The 22,995-nt window shown below is 42.3% G+C and overlaps 1 protein-coding gene across 1 annotated transcript in view; it reads left to right on the top strand.

Annotated features, from left to right (window-relative positions):
- The window catches only part of GIPC3 (GIPC PDZ domain containing family member 3), a 1,176,710-nt gene that overhangs the window by 469,042 nt on the left and 684,673 nt on the right, over window positions 1–22,995 (top strand). Inside the window, exon 2 of the mRNA XM_073612321.1 lies at window positions 1,692–1,877. Coding sequence (XP_073468422.1) covers window positions 1,692–1,877 — 186 coding nt within the window. The remainder of the gene's footprint in view (window positions 1–1,691; window positions 1,878–22,995) is intronic.

Below are 22,995 nucleotides of genomic sequence, written 5' to 3'. Positions count from 1 at the left end.
TTGTGTTGATGCCCCAATATTTATGGACCTGACTGTATATACTACACTGACTGCACTATATACTCTCTAATGTATTATATACTGTATACTACACTGATGCCACTATATACTCTAAACTGTATTATATATACTATACGGTATGCACTATATACTCTGAACTGCATTATATATACCCTACGGACTGCATTATATACTCTTAACTGCATTAAATATATTATACAGACTGTACTATATACTCTGAACTGTATTATATATACTACATGGACTGCACTATATACGCTGAACTGCCTTATATATACTATACGGACTGTTCTATATACTTTAAACTGCATTCGTTATACTATACGGACTGCATTATATACTCTGAACTGTAATATATATATATATATATATAAATATATATATATATATATATATATATATATATATATATGCTACACTAACTGCATAACTGCACTATATACTCTGAACTGTTTTATATATAAACAGGTATACCTCACTTTTAAGTACACAATGGGGTTTATTTACTAAAGCTGGAAAGTGCAAAATCACTTCTGCATAGAAACCAATGTGCTTCCAGGTTTTATTACCAAAGCTTAATTGAACAATCTGGGGTTAGAAGCTCATTGGTTTCTATGCAGAAGTGAGCCTGATTTTGCACTTTCCAGCTTTAGTAAATAAACCCCATTGTGTACTTAAAAGTGGGGTATGCCTGTACTACACTAACTGACTGCACACTACACTACCTACCTAATCTCCATTCATTCACTATATGCTCTGAACTGCATTATATATACTATACGGACTGCACTATATACTCCAAACTGCATTATATATACTATACAGACTGCACTATATACTCTGAACTGCAATAGACATACTATACGGACTGCACTATATACTCTGAACTGTATTATATATATATATATATATATATATATATATATATACTACACTAACTGAATGCACACTACACTACACTACCTGCCTAATCTTCATTCATTCACTATATATGGCCGCAGTGTAAGCAGCAGCCTTATATAGTGTGGGGCGTGGACAAAGGAACCCTGCCATTGGCCAATCATAGCTCTCACAGCAGATTGCGCTGTGTTTGGCCAAAGCATGCAGGTTAGGTGCATGCTTTGGCCAATCAGCAGCCGTCAATGCACTTACGTTCGACTCAAACATCGGGACCATCCCTAGTCTGGAATATGAAGGTCCAAGCATTGGATTGCCGTATGGCTCTGTCCCCGGAATATTGCAGAGCACGAATTGGTGGTTGATTATTCGGAATGTGAAGAAGGGGAAATTTTTCCTTTCGGTGATGTGGAAAATAATAACCTCTGTGCCAGTATCTCCACTTGGTTTGGAGGTTGAAGGTGACTATAGTTCAGAGGACTTGGTCTCTGCAGGAGAGAATACTGTCCATCAATAGCTTGGAACTTCGACAGTACACCTTGCTCTGGATTATTGGATGAACCAGTTGCAGGTTCTGTTTGATCTGCCAGTGTCTATTCACCTATAGGTGGTGTAAGTATGTAGAAAAAATCCAATTATTTACAGCAGTAGTGATTGAACTAACTAATGGGCAAGCATTGCCAGATTTTGTACTGAATGAAAGTTTAATATTCTTATATTTATATTAGATTATATCTGTTAACGTTTCAGGATATCTTTTTTTTCTTACACAGATCTTGTTTTGTACATTGAATACGCACAAAGTGGACATGCAGAAGCTTCTTGGTGGTCAGATTGGTCTGGAAGACTTTATCTTTGCACATGTTAGAGGAGAGACAAAAGAGGTGGAAATTACCAAGACAGAAGATGCTCTGGGTCTTACAATAACAGATAATGGAGCTGGATATGCTTTTATAAAGGTGACTTTAAAATAATAATAATAATATTTTTATTACATTTTAAGTAGTGAATAAAATAATATGATATCACATGCTTTTAAAATTGGAAAAGTTCTGAAACTATACCTCAACAGAAAATAAAAATAATACTTTATTCTCCCCCCACCAAGTTTGATAAGACTAACAATACTAAATTCCCCCTATATCCTCTCAGAAAAAAGAACCAGAAAACAATGATCAGACTAATGGTTCAATAGAGTTTAAAACTCTGTAAACATTGTGTGCCTTGAGCAGGGGCTGACTGGCAACTTTTGGCCCAGGGGCAAGTTTGTACTTGCCCCTGGGCCAAAAGTTGCCAGTCAGCCCCTGCTGCCCAGAGGGCCATGGTGCAGTGACTCGGCCCCCTCTCACTCTCCCTTTTCCCTGCCTCCTCCGGACCCCCACCCGCTACTTTTAACATCCATGTAAATTAAAACACAAGAAAAAAAAGAAATAAATCACGTTTTAGGACTGTTTAAAATAAATAATTTGAGAACTCTTTAATCTGATATACAGAAACAAACATACAATAAAAGTACACACATTGCTTGAAAAGTGTTTTTTTTCAACTATAAAAGCAAACATAATTAAACAAAAATGTTTTAAAATTATGTAACAAACATATTTAAATTAATAGATATAAAGTGTGTTGGTGCGCTTATTAAACCCTCCCAATCTATTAGAATAGTGCATGTGTTTACAAACTTAAACCATAATAAATAAACGATGCACTGATAACACGATCAATAAAGTGAATATGTGCAGATAAATACACAAAAAAACTTATAGGGGATAACATATCCCTAAATAACTGGTGACAAATAAAAAAGATGAAAGAGCAATAAATAATGTCTGCTGGTACTAATCAAGGTCAGATCTGCAACTAAATGTCCAATCCAATGCCTTTGACAGACTTGCTTGTTATTACACTTAGATCACAGTTGCATGATGAATTACATTTGTAAGGTAATGATTCACATGAAAAATGAAAGAAAAGCATCATTGCGCAGTGATTTTAAATGCTACGGAATTGTGCAATCAATGTAATCCACTCACATATTAGTAGCTAGATCGCTTTTAGTAAAATGGTCAGATAGCTTCAACACCGCTCATACAGCATTCGCTGTGTTACCAAACACTTGCAATGCCGTCACTGACTCCGCCTCCTGATGCGTTGCGTCACATGTCACGTAACGTTCTCAAGGGTAGTCATGTGACCGGCCAAGCTTCCTATTTAAGCTGTGGATGGCGTATTGGTTGTCATAGTGATATTAGTAATTCCGCAAGTCATCATTCCATTCAGCATGCATTTCAGCAATGCTTATATATATAATAATAAATTACACAATATAACCTTTAATAATATAACATATAAGACACAAGTTAAAATCATTTAAAAAAAAAAAATAAATAATTATTCGCTATAGAGAATCTATTTGTACATAGACTTCAGGCTCCCCCCCATGGTCAAACTTGGTATTTTTATCCAGAATAAATAATAGATGACATTGAACCATACTCATTCACCCTCCAGTGGTGAGTCCTGAATATAACATCACAAACATGAAGTATTTATTTTATTTTGGGTAAGTAAGTCAAATTCAACCCGAAATAATACATTTAAAATTTTTAAGATTCACACATCACACTTCCCTCTTAAAGTTTTATAGGAACTTTATAATATTATTTTACTATATAAGACCCATACCACCATTCCCTCATGTAGTGAGCCATAGGTAAACCCCACACATAGAATAAATATATTTAAAATACCAAAGAGATAAAATCTAAAAATCTGAAATAAAACAATTCAAATCAAATCAAAATCAATATTCAAGCCGCTCGGCGATAAAGTGCACATTTCAAAGATCCATCTGGATTCACTTTTACTTAGTTCTCTGATCTTATTACTACCCCTCCAATGGGGTTTATACTTGTCAATAGCCCAGAATTTTATTTGAGTAGGATCTTTATTGTGATGTAGTGCAAAATGATGTTTGGGGTAGCCACTTCTAATATTTTGTATATGTTCCCGTATGCGTTTCCATAGGGGGCGTTTAGTTCATCCTATATACTGCAGTGAACATGTACACTGCAGTACATACACCACACCTTCCGTTCTACATGAAATAAAATCCTTAATGATATACTCTTTGTTGGTACTCGTGAAGATAAAATTTGTGCATTTTTGGCCATTAAGGTTTGTATTCCTGCATGCGTAACATCTTCTGCAAGGATAAAAACCTTTACCCTGAAAAAAAGTTAGGTCACTAGACCTCTTAGGTGGATCTGGGACATTTTTGTATGCACCGAGTGTTGCAAATATATTTATGGCGAAGTGGCTACCCCAAACATAGTGTATCCCGTCATTTTTCACTACATCATAATAAAGATCCTACTCACATAAAATTCTGGGCTATTGACAAGTATAAACCCCATTGGAAGGGTAGTAATAGGATGAGAGAACTAAGTAAAAGTGAATCCAGATGGATCTTTGAAATGTGCACTTTATCGCCGTGGGGCTTGAATATTGATTTTGATTTGAATTGTTTTATTTCAGATTTTTAGATTTTATCTCTTTGGTATTTTAACCACTTGCCGCCTGCCCTATTACAAAATGACGGCGGCAAAGTGGTTTGATATTCCTGACCGGATGTCATATGACGTGATCAGGATATCGAGCCGCTGCGCGCCCCCGGGTTGCGCGCATCGCAGCGATCGTTGTTGCGGGGTGTGAGTCTGACACCCTGCAACACTGATCTAGGTAAAGAGTCTCTGACGGAGACTCTTTACCACGTGATCAGCCTTGTCAAATCACGGCTGATCACGATGTAAATAGGAAGAGCCGTGATCGGCTTTTCCTCACTCGCGTCTGACAGACGCGAGTAGAGGAGAGCCGTACGGCTGCTCTCCTGACAGGGGGGGTCTGTGCTGATTGTTTATCAGCACAGCCCCCCTCGGATCCTACCCAGGACCACCAGGGAAGCCGCCCAGGACCACCAGGATGGCCACCACACTGGACCACCAGGTATGCCCCCTAGACCCCCAGGGAAATACCAATATGTGCCCAGGCAGCTGCCAATCTGTGCCCAGGCAGCTGCCAATCAGTGCCCACTTCAATGCCTACCACTGCCAGCACCACCAAGGATGCCTATCAGTGCTGCGTATCAGTGCCCATCAGTGCCCATCAGTGCCCAGCAGTGCTGCCTATCAGTGCCGCCTATCAGTGCCACCCTATCAGTGCCCAGCAGTGCCTCCTTTCAGTGCCCATCAGTGTCGCCCATCAGTGCCAACCAGTGCCACCCAGTGCCACCCATGAGTGCCCATCAGTGCCTCCTATCAATGCCCATCAGTGCTGCATATCAGTGCCACCCATCAGTGACACCTACCAGTGCCCATCAGTGCCGCATATCAGTGCCCATCAGTGCCCGCTCATTGGTGCCACCTCATCGGTGCCGCCGTATCAGTGCCTGTCAGTGCCGCCTTATCAGTGCCCATCAGTGAAAGAGAAAACTTACTTATTTACAAATTTTTTTTAACAGAAACAAAAGCAAAACTTTTATTTTTTTCAAAATTTTCGGTCTTTTTTTATTTGTTTAGCAAAAAATAAAAACCGCAGAGGTCATCAAATACCACCAAAAGAAAGCTCTATTTGTGGGAACAAAATAATAAAAATTTAGTTTGGGTACAGTGTAGCATGACCGCTGAATTGTCATTCAAACTGCGACAGCACTGAAAGCTGAAAATTGGTCTGGGCAGGAGGGTGTCCAAGTGCCCTGTATTGAAGTGGTTAAATATATTTATTCTATGTGTGGGGTTTACCTATGGCTCACTACATGAGGGAATGGTGGTATGGGTCTTATATGATAAAATAATGTTATAAAGTTCCTATAAAACTCTAAGAGGGAGCTGTGATGTGTGAATCTTAACAATTTTAAATTTATTATTTCGGGTTGAATTTGGCTTACTTACCCAAAATAAAATAAATACTTCACGTTTGTGATGTTATATTCGGGACTCACCACTGGAGGGTGAATGAGTATGGTTCAATGTCATCTATTATTTATTCTGGATAAAAATACCAAGTTTGACCATGGGGGGGAGCCTGAAGTCTATGTACAAATAGATTCTCTATAGCGAATAATGTTTTTTTTATTTTTTTTATTGATTTTAACTTTATATGTTTTATTATTAAAGGTTATATTGTGTAATTTATTATTATATATAAGCATTGCTGAAATGCATGCTGAATGGAATGATGACTTGCAGAATTACCGATATCACTATGACAACCAATACGCCGTCCACAGCTTAAATAGGAAGCTTGGCCGGTCACATGACTACCCTTGAGAAAGTCACGTGACATGTGAGGCAACGCGTGGGGAGGCGGAGTCAGTGACGGCATCGCAAGTGTTCGGTAACACAGCTGTCTGACCATTTTACCTAAAGCGATCTAGCTACTACTAATATGTGAGTGCACAATTCTGTAACTACGCAATGATGGCTTTTCTTTCATTTTTCATGTGAATCATCACCTTACAAATGTAATTCGTCATTTAACTGTGATCTAAGTGTAATAACAAGCAAGTTTGTCAAAGGCATTGGATTGGACTAATTGGTTGGTTGCAGCTCACACCTTTTTTGGTGTTTTGTCACCATATAGAGTATCCACATCAGCGCTTTAGTTTTTCTTCATTCACATTTAAATTAATAGAAACATTGTCAATTTAGTATTTCAGAAATATCTCCTAGCCAGATACCTGCTCTGTTACTTAGCCTGTGTGCAGAGGCAGGAGGTGTGGCCTTGGAACTAACTCCACACAGAGAGACAGAGAGGTTACTTTTCACTAATGTTAGATATGTGTACCCATTCAGTAGCAATTGAAACACAGGGAAGGAAGAAAAAACACACAAACAAAAACCACAAAAATCATATTTACCTATTTTTTCTGCCCACAGGATAAGACTGTCTCAGAAGGGATGTATGTCCCTTTAACCAAAATACAGAAATATTTTTACCTAACTAGAATAAGCTGTAGTTTAAAAAAACAAAACAAAAAAAAACTATAGATAGATAGATAGATAGATAGATAGATAGATAGATAGATAGATAGATAGATAGATAGATAGATAGATAGATAGATAGAGGTCCAGAAATACAATGGGTAAAGTGGTATAGAAAAGAATCGCCTCCTTTTAAAATAATCACATTTTGTTGTTTTGCAACCTGGAATGAAGACAGACACAGTTTTTGTTTAATCAGCTGTATTTACTCAGTGCAACTTATAACATCCAAATGAAAGATACACCAACATGTCAGAAAAAAAATCAAAAACAGAATCACTTATTTGGAAAAAGGATCACCCCCTCCTAAAAATGACTTGCAAACTCAATCAGGTGTAGCTAATCACCTTCTCAACTGCACACACAGCCATTTGATTGCCAACTGTGATCAGCTGTGGCAATTTTAAATATCTGAGCATGACAACCACTTTCCAGGAGCATTTTAGTCCCTGGTAGTGCAACTGAAGCAAACAAACAACTATGGATGGCAAGGCACTGTCACCAGGATCTCCAGGATAAAAGTTGTGTACAGAAACAAGCCGAAAGCTGGATGCAAAGTCTTTACCAAGTCTTTACCAATGCCTAGAAGCAGAGTGAAGTCTATTATTATGAAATGGGAGGTATTTGGTACAACACAGACCCATCCTGGATCAGGACGTCACTCCAAACTGGATGAAAGAGCCAGGAGGAAACTGGTCAGAGAGGCTACCAAGAAGCCTACAGCAACAGGAATCTATGACAAAGAGTGGTCATTGTGTGCATGAGGCAAAAATATCACAAATTTTCTACAAACGTGGATTGTATGGGGGGAGGGGTGCAAGAAAAAAGCTACTCTTCAATAAAGGCCACATGCAGTCACCACTGAGCTTTGCCAAAACACACCTTGAAGATTCTGAGGCCACACGGAAAAAAGGTTTTCTGGTCAGATGAGACTAAAATGGAATGATTTGGCCTCAACACCAACATATGTCTGGTGGAAATCCATCCAAATAACACTATTCCTACAGTAAAGCATGGAGGTGTTAATATCACGTTATAGGGTGTGATGATATCCTGTTATGGGGGTGTTTCACTGCAGCAGGGACTGGATAAAAGGAAAAATGGATGGGGCAAAATACCGTCAAATTTTTAATGGCAAATCTGCTGCCCTCTGGCATAAAGTTGTCAACGGGAAGGTTTACGTTCCAACATGACAATGGCCCAAAGCACACAGCAAAAAATGAGCACACAGTGGTTGAAGGAGAAAAAGGTGAATGTCCTTGCATGGCCTAGTCAGAGCCTTAAACCCCAGTGAAAATCTGTGGAATGACTGCAGACCACAAACGGTCACCATCAAATTTAACTGAACTTGAGCAGTTCTGCAAAGAAGAGTGGGCAAATATTGCAAAGTCTAGATGTGCTAAGTTAGTAGAGACATATCCCAACAGACTAAAGGCTGTAATTAAAGCAAAAGGTGGTTCAACATATTACTGACACAAGGGGGTTCCTTTTTACAACTCAGTGATTCTGTTTTTTAATTATTTTTTCTGACATGTTGGTGTTATATCTTTCACTTGGATGTTATAAATAAATACAGCGGGATAAAGCAAAAAACTGTGTCTGTCTTTTTCAGGCTGCAAAGTGACAAAATGTGATTATTTTAAGGGTGTGTGTGTTGGGGGGGGGGATTCTTTTCTATACCCACTGTAGAGGATAATGTTTTCAAAACTGTTAATTTTAAATTACATTTGATTTTTTGCTCAAAGAATGATATCACTTTGTCTGTCTAAACCTACCTTAAACTAGAACTTTGTTAAAATGGTTATGGTGGTCCAGGTACTGCTCTGGGGGGACATGTATCAATGAAAAAAAAAATTAAAAAAACTTCATTTTTAAATGAGCAGTGACTTATTGATGCTTAAATTGAAAGTATAAAAATGAAAAATTCCTTTCAATATAGTGCCTAGGGGACCTGTAAAGTGGCACATCTGTACTGTGTATAGAAGCTGCCGCAATAATTGCATTTATAGAGCCCCAAAAAAAAGGCATTTTCCCTGCAAGCTTTCTTTATTTTGCAACGGCTTGGGGAGCCAGTCTGTATGATGAGGCCACAATGGGGGTATGGGGAACAAGATTAGAGATTTTTTGGATAAATTCTGGTGTCTCTACCACAGACTTTGGATTTCTACTACTGTAACAGGTGCGGAAAAATTGTTTTTTGGGTGTCTGTGGCGCCTTCATACCATAACACTATAGAGGTACTCTTGATGACAGCAAGAATTGGCCTTGCTCTCAAACATTGTAATGCTATGCACCTGTCAAACAGATGTGGAAAAATTGTTCTTTGGGTGTTGGTGGCGCCTTCACACCATAACCCGATAGAAGTACTCTTGATAAAAGCAAGAATTGGCCTTGCTGTCAAAAATTGTAATGATATGCACCTGTCAAACAGGTGCGAAAAAATTAGTATTTGGGTGTTAATTGTGCCCATGAAACCTACACCAAAAATATTCTTCCAGATGAAATCAACACCCACAACACTAGGCAGCCTAGAAGTCCTGCAGAGATTCCACATCCCAAAAACACTTAATCGGTGACATCGGCACCAGGGGCTTCATAGCTGCTGGTAATCCAGGACTGATTCATTTTGATAAAAGTCACATGGTCCACGAAGTCTGTGGACAGACGGGTTCTATGATCAGTAACAAAATTTCCAGCAGAACTAAATGCCCATTCTGAAAGTACGCTGGATGCAGCAGCAGCTCTATTGACATACTCTACAAGTTTTGGCCAGAGGTCTATTCTCATAACCCAGTAAGCCAGTGGATCGTCGACTGGAAAGCTCTCCATCTCTGTTTTCTCCCCTAGATAATCATCCACCATGTGATGCAGACCAGTTGCAGTGCATCCATAAGGGCGCACGGGCGCCGCCCCTTCTCTCCAGCCACCCCCTCTATCACCAATAGATAGATTCATGCATTGCATGAATCTAACCATGGCCGCCACTGCCACCCCCTATTCAGGTGCCCGACCCCTTTTCAGGCACTGGGTATTTGAATTACAGCCGTGGGAGGTGTTTTTGAAGCACCTGATTAGAGTCATAGGTGGCAGTTCACCCAGCTGTGTTAGAAAAGCGAATGAATATTCGCTTTCCTAACACTGAACCGCCTCACCACCAATCAGGTGCTCGGGTCTGTTACCCATCACCTGATTGCCTGAAACGACAGACGCTGTGATTGGATGCCTATCAGGCATCCAGTCATAGGAGAGGATGGGAGCAGAGGATGGGAGAAGATGACATCGAGGACAACCCTCACCGTCTGCCGATGGCACAGTGGCTGCGTTTGATGGCACAGTAGCTGCGTTTGATGGCACAGTGAGGCTGCAATTGATGGGTTTTTTTCAGAATTTTTCAGTTTGTTTGTGCCTCCCCAAAAATTTTGAGCACCAGCCACCACTGATGCAGACGCTACTGATGGAATGTGGAAGCTGACAGCCCTGGGCAGCGAGGACTAAAAAAATTCAGCCTTCTTCAAAGCTCCTCTCTTGAACAACAGAAGCCTCAAAACTACGTTTTCCATGACACTGTAACCTACCATAGTCGGGAAAAGCATTAGATAAACTTCTCTTTAAGGTGTCCATAGGAGATTTCATCTTCTGCACTCTCTGTGGGGACGGGATGAGTTCTGAAACTTTCCCCTTATAACTGTTGTCAAGAAGGGTTGCCAACCAATAGTGATCCTTTTCCTTTACACCACATATTCTTGGATCCTTTCGCAGGCTTAGAAGCATGAGGGAGCCCATGCACCGCAAATTTGTCCCACACTCCGCTTGAGTGCTTCCGTCAGTATATCGCTTGCTAAGTCCTGGAACACACGTCCAATGGATCTGGCTATAGTAACCCTCAAGAACCATACAAAACCAGTCTTGGAGTACATCAGGAATAGCCTTTTATTTGAGATCTCACACAAATATATACAGCAGGATGACAATACAAACTGTAACCAGAAACCTAATTAACATGAGCTAATTATCAATCCTTTGGACAGCCTAGGTGACTCAGAGACATGACCTTTAGGGCAGACTTGCCATCTTTTAGCTCAGAAGGCACAATCAACATTATCATAAATAGAAACACAGAAAACCTTCACACAATAGCAGAGTTAAGTAACACAAACAACAATGGGTGAAATACTCTTAGAGCCCACACTAGCCTTATTTACAATAAACACATTATAGCAGACAACAGGCGGCTGGAGTTGATGACATTAGCATTTTCAATGAGCCCCAACATTATGAATCAGTCACTATTTATAATATGGCATATACAGGGTTCCCAGAGTATTGTGTTTTGGGGGGACATGGACTTGAATCCAAAGTAACATTACTTCCAGTTCCCCTGGCATACACCTCGCAAAGAGTATTGTTCCCTTAAAATGCAGGGCCCATAATCAGAAGGCAAGAGGCTAGTATTCAGTCCTCTCCAAAAGCCTCTGTCCCGGCTAGGTCTGTCACACCGACTCCTCGGGGTCACTGAGGATTATAGTATCTGGAACTGCCTCCTTGTGTGTTCTGTGGCATGGGAACAATGGTGTCTGCATAAAGTGGGCCTTGAGAGGAAAGGAAGTCCTCCTCTTTATCCCGCTGCTCTGCCTCAAATGCCCTGTTCATAATGCCATCTAGAGACTGCTCCAGCAGGAACATAACAGGGATTGTGTCACTGATGCATGCATTGTCATGGCTTACCATCCTTGTGGCCTCCTCAAATGGTGACAGAACAGTGCAAGCATCCTTTATTGGCGTGGGGAAAAAAAGCTGAGCCGGCCTGAGCCTGATGTTGTGCCATACTCCCACAGGTACTCATTAAAGGCCCTCTGCTGAATGTGCAGCCTCTGCAGCATTGCCAAAGCTGAGTTTCACCTGGTGGACATGTCACAAATCAGGCGGTTTATGGGCAGGTGGAATTCCCGCAGAATTTCAGACAACCCAAGCACTGGCTGTGTATGACCGACTGAAATGGCTACCTATTTAGGAAGCGCTGCACCACTAAATTTAGGACATGTGCCAGGCATGGCACATGTGTCAACTTTCTCTGTCTAAGGGCTGTCCACCATGTGCCATTATCACACACCACCATTCCTGGCTCCAGCTGGTTTGGCATGAACCACCTCTAGGCCTGTCCCTGCAGAGCTGCAAGAATCTCTGCTCTGGTGTGGTTCCTGTCTCCTAGACAAACCATCTGAAGCACTGCATGGCACCTTTTAGCCTGAATCATTGAATAGCCCTTTGAAATCTTAGGGGGTACTTGAGGTTCATAGGACAATTCAGCAGAGGAGGGCATGGAGGAGGAGGGGGTAGGGTTGATGACTCTGGCATCATCACCAGCTGTATGGAGACGTGGGGGCACAACAAGCTGCAGCACTGAGCCCTGTCCTGCATCCTTCCTCTTTGCAAGCAGAGTTACCCAGTGTGCTGTGAACAAAATATATTGTCCCTGCCCATGCTTGCTGGACCACGTGTGAGCAGTAATGTGGACTTTGTGGCTAACTGCCTTGTCCAATGATGGCACAACATTGCCTTCCATGTGATGGTAGAGAGATGGAATGGCCTTACGTGAAAAGAAATAGCGAATGGGAACCTGCCATTTTAGTACAGCACATTCTGCAAATTCACCGAAGTGGGCAGAATCCACCAGGCGGAAAGGCAGAAGTTGTAGAGCCAGCAGCTTTGACAAGCTTGCATTTATACACTGGGCATGTGGGTGGCAGAGACTGTATTTTTTTCCACTGCAGCAGATGGGGCAGAGAAATTTGCCTACTATAGTCTACAGCTGGTGGTGTGCTGTTGGCAGATATACTGCAAGGACCTGGGACACCCTGCGCTATTGGGGTGGTACCGTACGTCTTTGCATCACTTCCGGTCAGAGCGGCGATTGTTTGTATACAGCGCCGGCTCCATTTTTACTCTATCTCACTGCTGCATGTAAAATTCTGACTCCATGTGAGTATATATCCATGTATATTTATTATTAATAAAGGTTTTTAAAAAACAATATTACGCTATGGGTATTCCTCTCTCCTGCATGTGACAACTTGGGAGAAAGCCAGCATTTGACGTGCAGATCATCCAGCATGCTCCAGAGAGCTACACAGTGGCTAAAACTGTGAATGTCTAACACCCCTGGAGGGTAATGCTATCTGGTGAGTGCAATAATATTACCAGCACAAATAAAGTCACCTGGCACTATTGTCACCTGAGAGAAAAAAACAGCACTAATTTTGAACAGTCACTGAACACAGTTTGAAGCACAAAGTCACTTTAACCAATGAAACTGTATATCATCTAAAACAGTTGGACTATTTTTTCATAACTTCCTATTTTTTATCTAATATTCAATTGTTTACTATGGAATAGTCACCATTTATATTTGTGGTTATATGTTTATGGCTTTAATTCTGATACAGAGGACCAAACACACTTATCCTTTTGCTTGCACTAAGAGTTTTCTCTAAACATCCTCTATTGCCAGAGGATGCAGAACTCCCAGTCCACTTTTGTTTTATTTTTCGCATGATTGTTGCTATTATATTTTTGTTTTATTATTGTGGATTTTATGGTTTAATTTATCACTTTAACACCCACCAGAGGGTGTAACACATTTTATGTGTATTGTGTTGTGTATTTTTTTGGCATAAGATCTTATGTCACTAGGAATACTTAATTCTACCATTTGTATACAATTCACATGGTTTATGACAGACAGGGGGTACAACACTTTTTACACCAAATTTTCTGATTTCAAAGCAGTTCACTATATCTTTTAGGGAAAGTAATACCACTACACATATTTTTAGCCTAGCTGCCTGATCCAATAAGGCAGAGGGTATAACACCGTTTTTTTTTATTTTATATATTTTATATATTTTTTTCACTTTTTGGCATTTTAATATTTCTGTTAAGCCAAAGGTACAAGTAAATTGCTAGACACTTTTTTTCATCATTCTAGAGGAGAATAGCACCATTTCTACACTTCATCATTTACAGCCTGCACTATACCATCATCCCTGTCAGTGGAGGCTGCTAAGAGGTCATGAAGTATAGCAGGGATAGACTGAGGTCAGTAAGGAGGAGGGACAGAATTATGCCCCTCTTGTGTGGCTTTTAGGTGCTCTTGCCAATGGGCTAAGTGGTGGGAGGTTAAATGCCTTGTCAAGCATGTGGTAACCAATTGGTTGGGGGTTTTGCCATGCTTGATGCACTTGAGACAAAGTTTGCAACAGTGCTATCAGCTGCGCATGTACTAAAAAAGGCCCAGACAGCTGAGCTGTGGGAAGTGGGCCGGGAGATAACAGCTCCACAATGGGATGGAATAAGGTGGCTGATCTCTACACTTCCACAATGGCTGCCTCATTGGGGTTGTGCCTCACCCTCAGTTTCCTCCTCTGCTTTATCTGGCACCCAAGTCGAGTCAGTGACCTTATCATCTCCTCCATCTTCATTACCACTGAAGACAATTTGGCAATACACTGCGGCTGGGGGAACATGACTGTCAATTTGTGTTTTCCCCTCTCTGTAGGCTTATGTTCCTGCCTTCCTCAACCTCAGACTCAGAGCCAACATCTGAATTGAGTAAGGGCTGTGCATCATCAAAGAGCAAGTGGCTGACACTGTGTTCAAACAACTCCTCCATGCCTGATTCTGGTGCTAAGGCAGGAATAGCTGTGGACAAGGAGGCAGGTTTTGCTACTGTGGCAGCTGCAGGGGACTGCATACCAGTCTCTGCTTGGGTGATGGAGGATGAGCATGGTTTAGTAAGCCACTCCATCACCTCCTCTGCATGCTGTGGCTGGATAGCACAAGCAACATCACTAAACAGAGGAAATTATGCCCTACCCGAGGACTGACCACGCCTACCTTTGCCTGTGGACACATACGCTGCTGGCCTCTTTACAGTGCAATGGGAACGTCTGCCTCTCCTTGCCGTCCTCCCAGACATGATGGGGGGAGTGTGGGGTGCTTATTAACAAAATGTAATAAAAATTTGTAAATGTGTATGTGGATGCACTTTAATCAATGGAAAGTGGTGTTTGTTGCACTTTAATTTGACTATTCACGACACAGACACAACTCCATGGATACACTATGGATACATTATAATATACTGCAATATACTGCAATATACTTGCAATAACGCAATGAAATATACGGCGTTAAACTTGCAGTAACGCACAGAACTATATGTTGTTAAACTTGCAGTAACGCACAGAACTATATGGCGTTAAACTTGCAGTAACGCAATGAAATATACAGCCTTAAACTTGTAGTAACGCAGAGAACTATATGGCATTAAACTTGTAGTAACGCAATGATATATATGGCGCTAACCTTGCAGTAATGCAATTAAATATACTGCATCAAACTTGCAGTAATGCAAAGAACTATACGGTGTTAAACTTGCAGTAACGCAATTAAATATATGGTGTTAAACTTTCAGTAATGCACAGAACTATACGGCATTAAACTTTCAGTAATGCACAGAACTATACGGCATTAAACTTGCAGTAGCGCTTAGAACTATATGGCGTTAAACTTGCAGAAACGCACAGAGCTATATGGCGGTAAACTTGCAGTAACGCACAGAACTATATGGTGTTAAACTTGCAGTAACACAATGAAATATAAGGCAATAAACTTGCAGTAATGCAATGAAATATATAGCGTTAAACTTGCAGTAACCCACAGAAATATATGGCATTAATCTTGCAGTAACGCTCAGAACTATATTCATTAAACTTGCAGTAACGCATGGAACTATATGGCATTAAACTTGCAGTAATGCACAGAACTATGTGGTATTAAACTTGGAGTAATGCAATGAAATATAAGACATTAAACTTGCAGTAACACAATGAGCTATACAGCATTAAACTTGCAGTAACACACAGAACTATATGGCATTAAACTTGCAGAAATGCAATGAAATACATGGTGTTAAACTTGCAGTAATGCACAGAACTATATGACGTTAAACTTGCAGTAAAACACAGAACTACATGGCGTTAAACTTGCAGTAATGCAATGAAATATACGGCGTTAAACTTGCAGTAACGCACATACTTGCAGTAACGTACATAACTATATGGCGTTAAACTTGCAGTAACGCAATGAAATATACAGCATTAAACTTGCAGTAACAAACAGAACTAAAGCGTTAAAGTGGAAGTAATTCAATGAAATATAAGTCGTTAAACTTGCAGTAATGCAATGAAATATACAGTGTTAAACTTGCAGTAATGCACAGAACTATACAGCGTTAAACTTTCAGTAACACACAGAACTACATGGCGTTAAACTTGCATTAATGCAATGAAATATATGGCGTTAAACTTGCAGTAATGCACATAACTATAAAGTGTTAAACTTGTAGTAACACACAGAAATATGTGGTATTAAACTTGGAGTAACGCACAGAACTATATGGCATTAAACTTGCAGAAATGCACTGAAATACATGGCGTTAAACTTGCAGTAATGCACAGAATGTACAAAAGGGGGCGCACCATCGGAGTCCACTTTCTTGGGACGGCGGTCATCCAGCCCTGGTTATTGTTAGGATGCAGGTTAGCTAAAATGTACAGTCTCTTTAAATGTATCTATTGAGTTTTAGGTGGTCCAATCGGAATCCAGGGAATTTTCTGGAAGTCCCTGGGGAAGTGTTAAAGGGGCCGCTGAGGGTCTTTACTCCCTCTTGCAGCGGCCAGACCTAAAGGAGAAGAAGCTAGAAGCTGAAGAAGCTACAGACCTGCAGGTGACGAGAAGTGGCTGTCACTCAGAGCTATTCTCTCTCCAGTCATGAGGTGCAATAGCTGTGAGGAGGGAAGACCTTGTTCGTGCTTTCATGGAGAGAGCAGAGAGCCAGGGCGGGGAAGAATGGATGCGCGGCTGCCTGGCGCTGTCTGGCACAGAGGACGGCCAGCATGGCACGGAGGAGGTTGTTGTCTTAGCCGGTCATGCCCTCCCCTCAGAGAAGGTCAAGGCGGAGCATGCCCCCGGAGCGTCTTGTGGCCGGGTGAGGTGAAGGACAGGTGAGAGAAGAGGCGGGGCAGGCGAGAGAAGAGGAGCGGGGTGACATGGCGGCAGTGCCCGGGAGACGGACGGGACAGAAGAGGCGGACCTGTTCACAGTCGCCAGCCAGGAGGAGAGGAGGAGGACACACAGCACCATGAGGGGAACGGCAGCAGAGGACGGCACTGCCTGCACCTGCTGGCAGTTCACAAGCGATGGCTATTCCACAGCTGTCGGCTTCTCAGAGTGACCTGGTCCCGGGTACACTTTTCCACAGCCTGCAGCCAAGCATCAGTGTCCCAGCTGCGGAGTCGTCATCAGCTGGGCAGGGGTGGTTACAAACTGCTAATGATATTCTGGTATAACTGTCAGCTGTTTCTCATGCTCTCTCTGCTGCCGGTATTGCTTCTCCTATTCTTCCTATTCTTCCTCTGCTAGCTTGGTCTTTGTACCTGTAAATGTCCCAGCTCCCGTGTCACTTAGTCAGCTAGGCAGTACACACACACCGGGGATGCATACATGCACACTCCCGTTAGGGAGGCTGGTAATTTGTCAGTACCTGAATCCTGTTTGAAAGGAGTTATGTGTGACAGACCTAGCTGGAAAAGAGACTTTTGGAGGGGACTGTATGCTAGCCTCTTGCCGATCGATCGGGGGCCCCCTGCATTTGGGGGAACGGTGCTCTTTGTGAGCAGTATGTCTGGGGACCCTGGATTTGCCATATTGGAATAGTGGCTGATTCATAAAGCTGGGACAGATACTGTTAGGAGATGCTGATGTAGATAGATTCCTGGTTGAACTTACATACAGCCTGCCTGGTGTTTGTTCTGAGCTACACAACTGGGTTAGAACGGCACATAGCTGAAGTTCTAATCCCGGAGCACTGGATGACCGAACCATCAGACGTTGCAATCTGATTCAATAGCTGCAGAGGAGTGTCGGGAGAGTGGAACGGAGCGAGCAAGGGGCTTGTTACATTGGTTGGCAGCCGTGGGATTTGCTCTCCAGTTACTGGGACACTCCAAACCAGCCTGCAGGAGAGCCACGCTGAAAGACTTACTTGAGAGCCGTGGAGGGAATGGTGGGATCGTGCTTCCTTGCCGTGAACACATCCAAACCATCACCTGGATCCAAGGTAGCAGGATAGCAGGAGAGGAGAAATACCAGCCACCATGGATGAGGAATTCAGAAGGAGGTTGCGAGAGGAGATACAGCACAGAGGACCAGTATCAGAGCAGGTCCTGCTAGGATGGTTTGATTCTGTCCGCTGTGAGCTCTGGAAGGAAGCGCTAGCCCGCGAGCAGCGACACCAGGGTAAAGTGCTCTTTGTGAGCTGTATGTCTGGGGACCCTGGATTTGCCATATTGGAATAGTGGCTGATTCATAATGCTGGGACACATACTGTTAGGAGATGCTGATGTAAATTCCAACACCTGTCTGTCTATTGTCTGCTAAAATGTGTATTGTAAATAAGTCTACTATGGGATCTAAGAGTCATTAGATCCCCATTGTTATTTGTGTTAATTAATTCTGCTATTGTGTAAAGAAGAGTCTATGTTGATTGTGATAATGTTGATTGGATTTTCTGAACTACAAGACGGCCAGTCTGGCCTAACGGTCATGTCTGAGTCATCTAGGCTGTCTAAAGGGATTAGTTAATTAGCTCATGTTAATTAGGTTAATTAGGTTACAGCTGTATTGTTAGAGTAATATGAGCAGGAGGTCTGCACCTCCACTTTGAGTGTATAAAAGCCTGTATTTTGTCAATAAAGATAGATTCCTGGTTGAACTTACATACAGCCTGCCTGGTGTTTGTTCTGAGCTACACAACTGGGTTAGAACGGCACATAGCTGAAGTTCTAATCCCGGAGCATTGGATGACCGAACCATCAGACGTTGCAATCTGATTCAATAGCTGCAGAGGAGTGTCGGGAGAGTGGAACTGAGCGAGCAAGGGGCTCGTTACATTATGCCCTGTGAAATTTCTCCTTTGGGGTACCATCTCCCTTTGGCTGTTAAGGAGAAAATCTGGTGAGGGGAATTTGTGGAAGTGTTATCCCTTCTTCCCGCTGCTAAGGATTTTATTTTAAAATCAGATAAGAAAGGTGATCAGGAGGAGGAAAGGCGTAGGGCGGTACCCCGCTCTTTCAATAATTGGTTGCAGGCATTTTTTCGTTTTTGCCAGTGTACTAATTGAGAAGCGACCCGAGTTGAACACTTTCAACACTTAGATCATGTACTGGAGGCCTACAAGAATTTTGGCGGCTTGGGCTGGTATGCCTATGATGAGTCTATTTGCCAGAAGCTACCGGTCCACCCATCTTTAAGATGGGGGATAAAGGACGTGGGCCTATGGCTTAATCTGATCTTGCCCCAGAGAGTGCCTGCTATGCGTCAGTACCCTGTTAACCCAGGTAACCTGGTTAACTCTGTGTATCTCAGGGGTTGTTGTGCTCTTTTTGTGCAGGGCCCCATCCTGTGGTGAGATGTTTTAACCTCCCTGGCGGTATTCCCGAGTCTGGCTCGGGGTGGATTTTTCATACCAAAAGCGGTATCCCCGAGCCAGACTCGGGCTTGCATCGCAGGATCCAGGAAGAGTTTACTTACCTTGTCCCCTGGTTCCTGCGATGCCTCTCCGCTGTGATCGGCGAGCCGCTGTGTCTCGCTCGATTCACAGTGCCGAGCTCCGTTCCCTGCGAGCTTTGCGACGCACGGGGACGGAGTTGGCCGGTAAATTCAAAAGTGAAACACACAGTATAGATACAGTATACTGTAATCTTACTGATTACAGTACTGTATCAAATAATGACACATCCCCTTTGTCCCTAGTGGTCTGCCCAGTGTCCTGCATGCAGTTTTATATATATAAAAACTGTTCTTCCTGCCAGGAAACTGGAGATTGTCCATAGCAACCAAAACTGTCTCTTTACATCAAAAGTGGTTTTAGACCAGCTAGAAAAAAGCGATAATAAATTATAATCACTTGCAGAATTGAGTGATAGTGATTTGTGAGGAGATCCGTCATCAAACACTAAAAGTAACAAAAGCTACAATTCTGCAACTGAGCAAATTTCAGTGTTTTTGATTTGATTACATTATTATATAATTTTTATTATTATTATATTATTATTTGTTATAATTATTTATAGTTATTTATTATATTATAATTTTTTATTTCATTTTTCAAACTTTATCATACCCGGGATGTCTACTAGACTCTTGTTTGGACAGATTTAAGTGAACTATTCCTAAGAATTACAGGCCTACAATATAAAACGCCAAATTTCTGTGCAAAATAATGGTACCGCTTTCAGCACCTAAAATCTGAAATAATCATACCGCCAGGGAGGTTAAGAAAACAGCTGGTGCTGGGGTCCTGTCTCAGCGCAATATTTTTCTCAAAAGCCTGCATGCCAGTGAGGCTGGAAAACATGCGCCCTTGGCTGGATCTATACCCAAGCAGGGAGAAGGCGCTTTTACTAATTGAAGGATTTTCAGTCGGTTTCCCTCTTCCTTCTTTTTCGGGCTCTGGGTGCACTATTGTGGATAACCTGAAGTCAGTTAGTCAGTTTCCAGAGGTGGTGCGGGAAAAAGTTTTTAAGGAGATCGCAGAGGGTTGCATAGCTGGCCCATTTAAATTTCCCCTATTCAGCGATTTCTGCATCTCTCCGCTAGCAGTGGTCCCCAAGAGGGAACCAAATTCGTTCCGAATACAGCATCTTTCTTTCCCGAAGGGCGGATTGTTGAATTACAAGATTGACGAGTCGCTGTGTTCAGTCGCTTATGCGAATTTTGAAGAAGTAATTGAAAAAATTAAAGCATGTGGCCGGGGGGCCTTGTTGGCTAAAGCTGACGTGAATTCGGCTTTCAGGCTTTTGCCGATCTCCCCGGCGGCTTTCAGTTCTTTGGGTTTTTATTTTGACGGGTTTTATTTTTTGACAAATGTCTTCCTATGGGATGTTCTTTGTCCTGTACATATTTTGAAACTTTTTCTACGTTTATTCATTGGGTTATGTGTTTTGAGTCTGGTCAGGACTCACATTACCTGGATGATTTTTTATTTATCGGCCCAGCAAACTCTGACATTTGTTCTCGACTTCTGCGGTTATTTGGTGTTGTTACAGAACATTTTGGGGTTCCTCTGGCAGTCGAGAAGACTTGTTATCCTGCGACTTCCATGGAGTTTTTAGGTATTTTGATTGATACCGAGGCGGAAGAATTTAGTTTGCCGCAGGCTAATGTTGACAAGATGAGGAACCTTATTGCAGTTTTCTTACGGAGACGTAAGGTGTTGTTGAAGGAGATGCAGTCGCTATTGGGTCTCCTGGCTTTTGCCTGTAAAATCATGACGGTAGCAAGGTTTTTCTCACAGCGCCTGTACCTGGCAACCTCAGGTTTGAAATCTCCCTTCGCTCACATCCGCTTGACGGCTTCCCTCAAGGATGACTTAGTGGTGTGGGCTGACTTTTTAGCAACATTTAACGGCCGGTCCTTTTTTTAGTCTGATTTTATCTTTGCTCCTGATTTTCATTTGTTCACTGACGTGGCAGGCTCCAAGGGTTTTGCAGCAATTTGGGGATCACATTGGAGTTGTGGGGCTTGGCCGGAGGCGTGGATTCGACAGAAGGCTACTAGGGACATTGTGCTTTTGGAGCTTTTTCCAATTTGTCGCTTTGGGGAGAGTTTTTTGCCAACAGGCGGATTCTGGTGGAAACCGACAATAAAGGGGTCCTCTTCGCTGTCAATTGTTTTTCTTCTAGCTCCTTTTTGTAGTTAAGATTTTGCGTCATCTGGTTTTTTTTTATGTTTGAAGTTTAACATCTGGATTAAGGCTAAGTACACGCCCGGGGTTTTGAATAACATAGCTGACTCTCTTTCCCGTTTCCAGATTTAGAGTTTTTGGCAATTGCTCCCAGGGGTGGACGCGGAAGGAACGCAATGCCCGGCTTACCTGTGGGAACTAATCTAACGCTGGTGGTTGAAGCCATTAAACTCTCAGTCACTTCCCGTACGTGGGCGGATAAATCCGCCGCTTGGAGGAAGTGGATCCATTTTGCTGAAATTTCTGGTTTTGCTTGGGAGGCTCCCAAGGAGCAGGCTGTTCTGGCCTTTTTGGCCTTTCTAATGGAGGGCCAGCCTTCTTATGGGTTTCTGGCAAAGACCTTAGCGGGGGTATCCTTTTTCTTCAGAATGAGGGGTCTCCCATCCTGCTCTAGTTTCTTTATGGTGAAACAGGCCTTGAAAGGCTATCGGAGGACAACTTTTGCCCCGGATGGCAGGCGACCTATCGGCATATCTCTTCTTAGGCGCCTGTGCGATGCCACGCTGTGGGTTTGTTTTACCAGCTATGAGGCTTTACTATTTAAAGTGGCTTTTGTGTTGTTTTATTTTGGAGCCTTCCGGACTTCCGACCTGCTTCCTGGGTTCAAAAAGAGCTCTTTGGGTATGCTGTATGCATGTGCTAGTTGACCATGGTCAGGTATGGTTTTTTTTTTGAGGCAGTCAAAAACTGACCAACGGGGATGTGGGGCATGGGTGACATTGTCGGCATGGGGAGACGCCTCAGTGTGTCTGGTGGCACTGGTTACTGGTTTCCTCGCTGCACGTCCAGTTGGGTCCAGCCATTTTCTCAGTCATTTGGATCGGTCTCCCCTAACTAAGTACCATTTTTCATACGTTTTCAAATGCTGTCTTGAGAAATTGGGTTTACAAGATTTTAAGTTTTCCTCCCATTCCTTTAGAATAGGGGCAGCGTCTGACGCTGCTGAAAGGGGTTTGCCAGCCAAAGCCATAATGGGTTTGGGAAGGTGGAGGTCCAATTGTTTTAAGAGGTATGTCAGACCTAACCTGTCACTTTAATTTTATAGGTTTTCAACATTGCGTTTGGATTCTGGGCCACTCATACAAATATTGGGCACGGAAGCGTGCAGCTCAACGCAGGTATTCTGTCAACTTATCACTACTACCGGAATCCTTCGTTCTATATTGGAAG

This window comes from Aquarana catesbeiana, linkage group LG01, assembly GCF_042186555.1.
Source record: "Aquarana catesbeiana isolate 2022-GZ linkage group LG01, ASM4218655v1, whole genome shotgun sequence".
Taxonomy (NCBI): Eukaryota; Metazoa; Chordata; class Amphibia; order Anura; family Ranidae; genus Aquarana; species Aquarana catesbeiana.
This window is presented reverse-complemented; position numbering and strand designations above follow the sequence as displayed.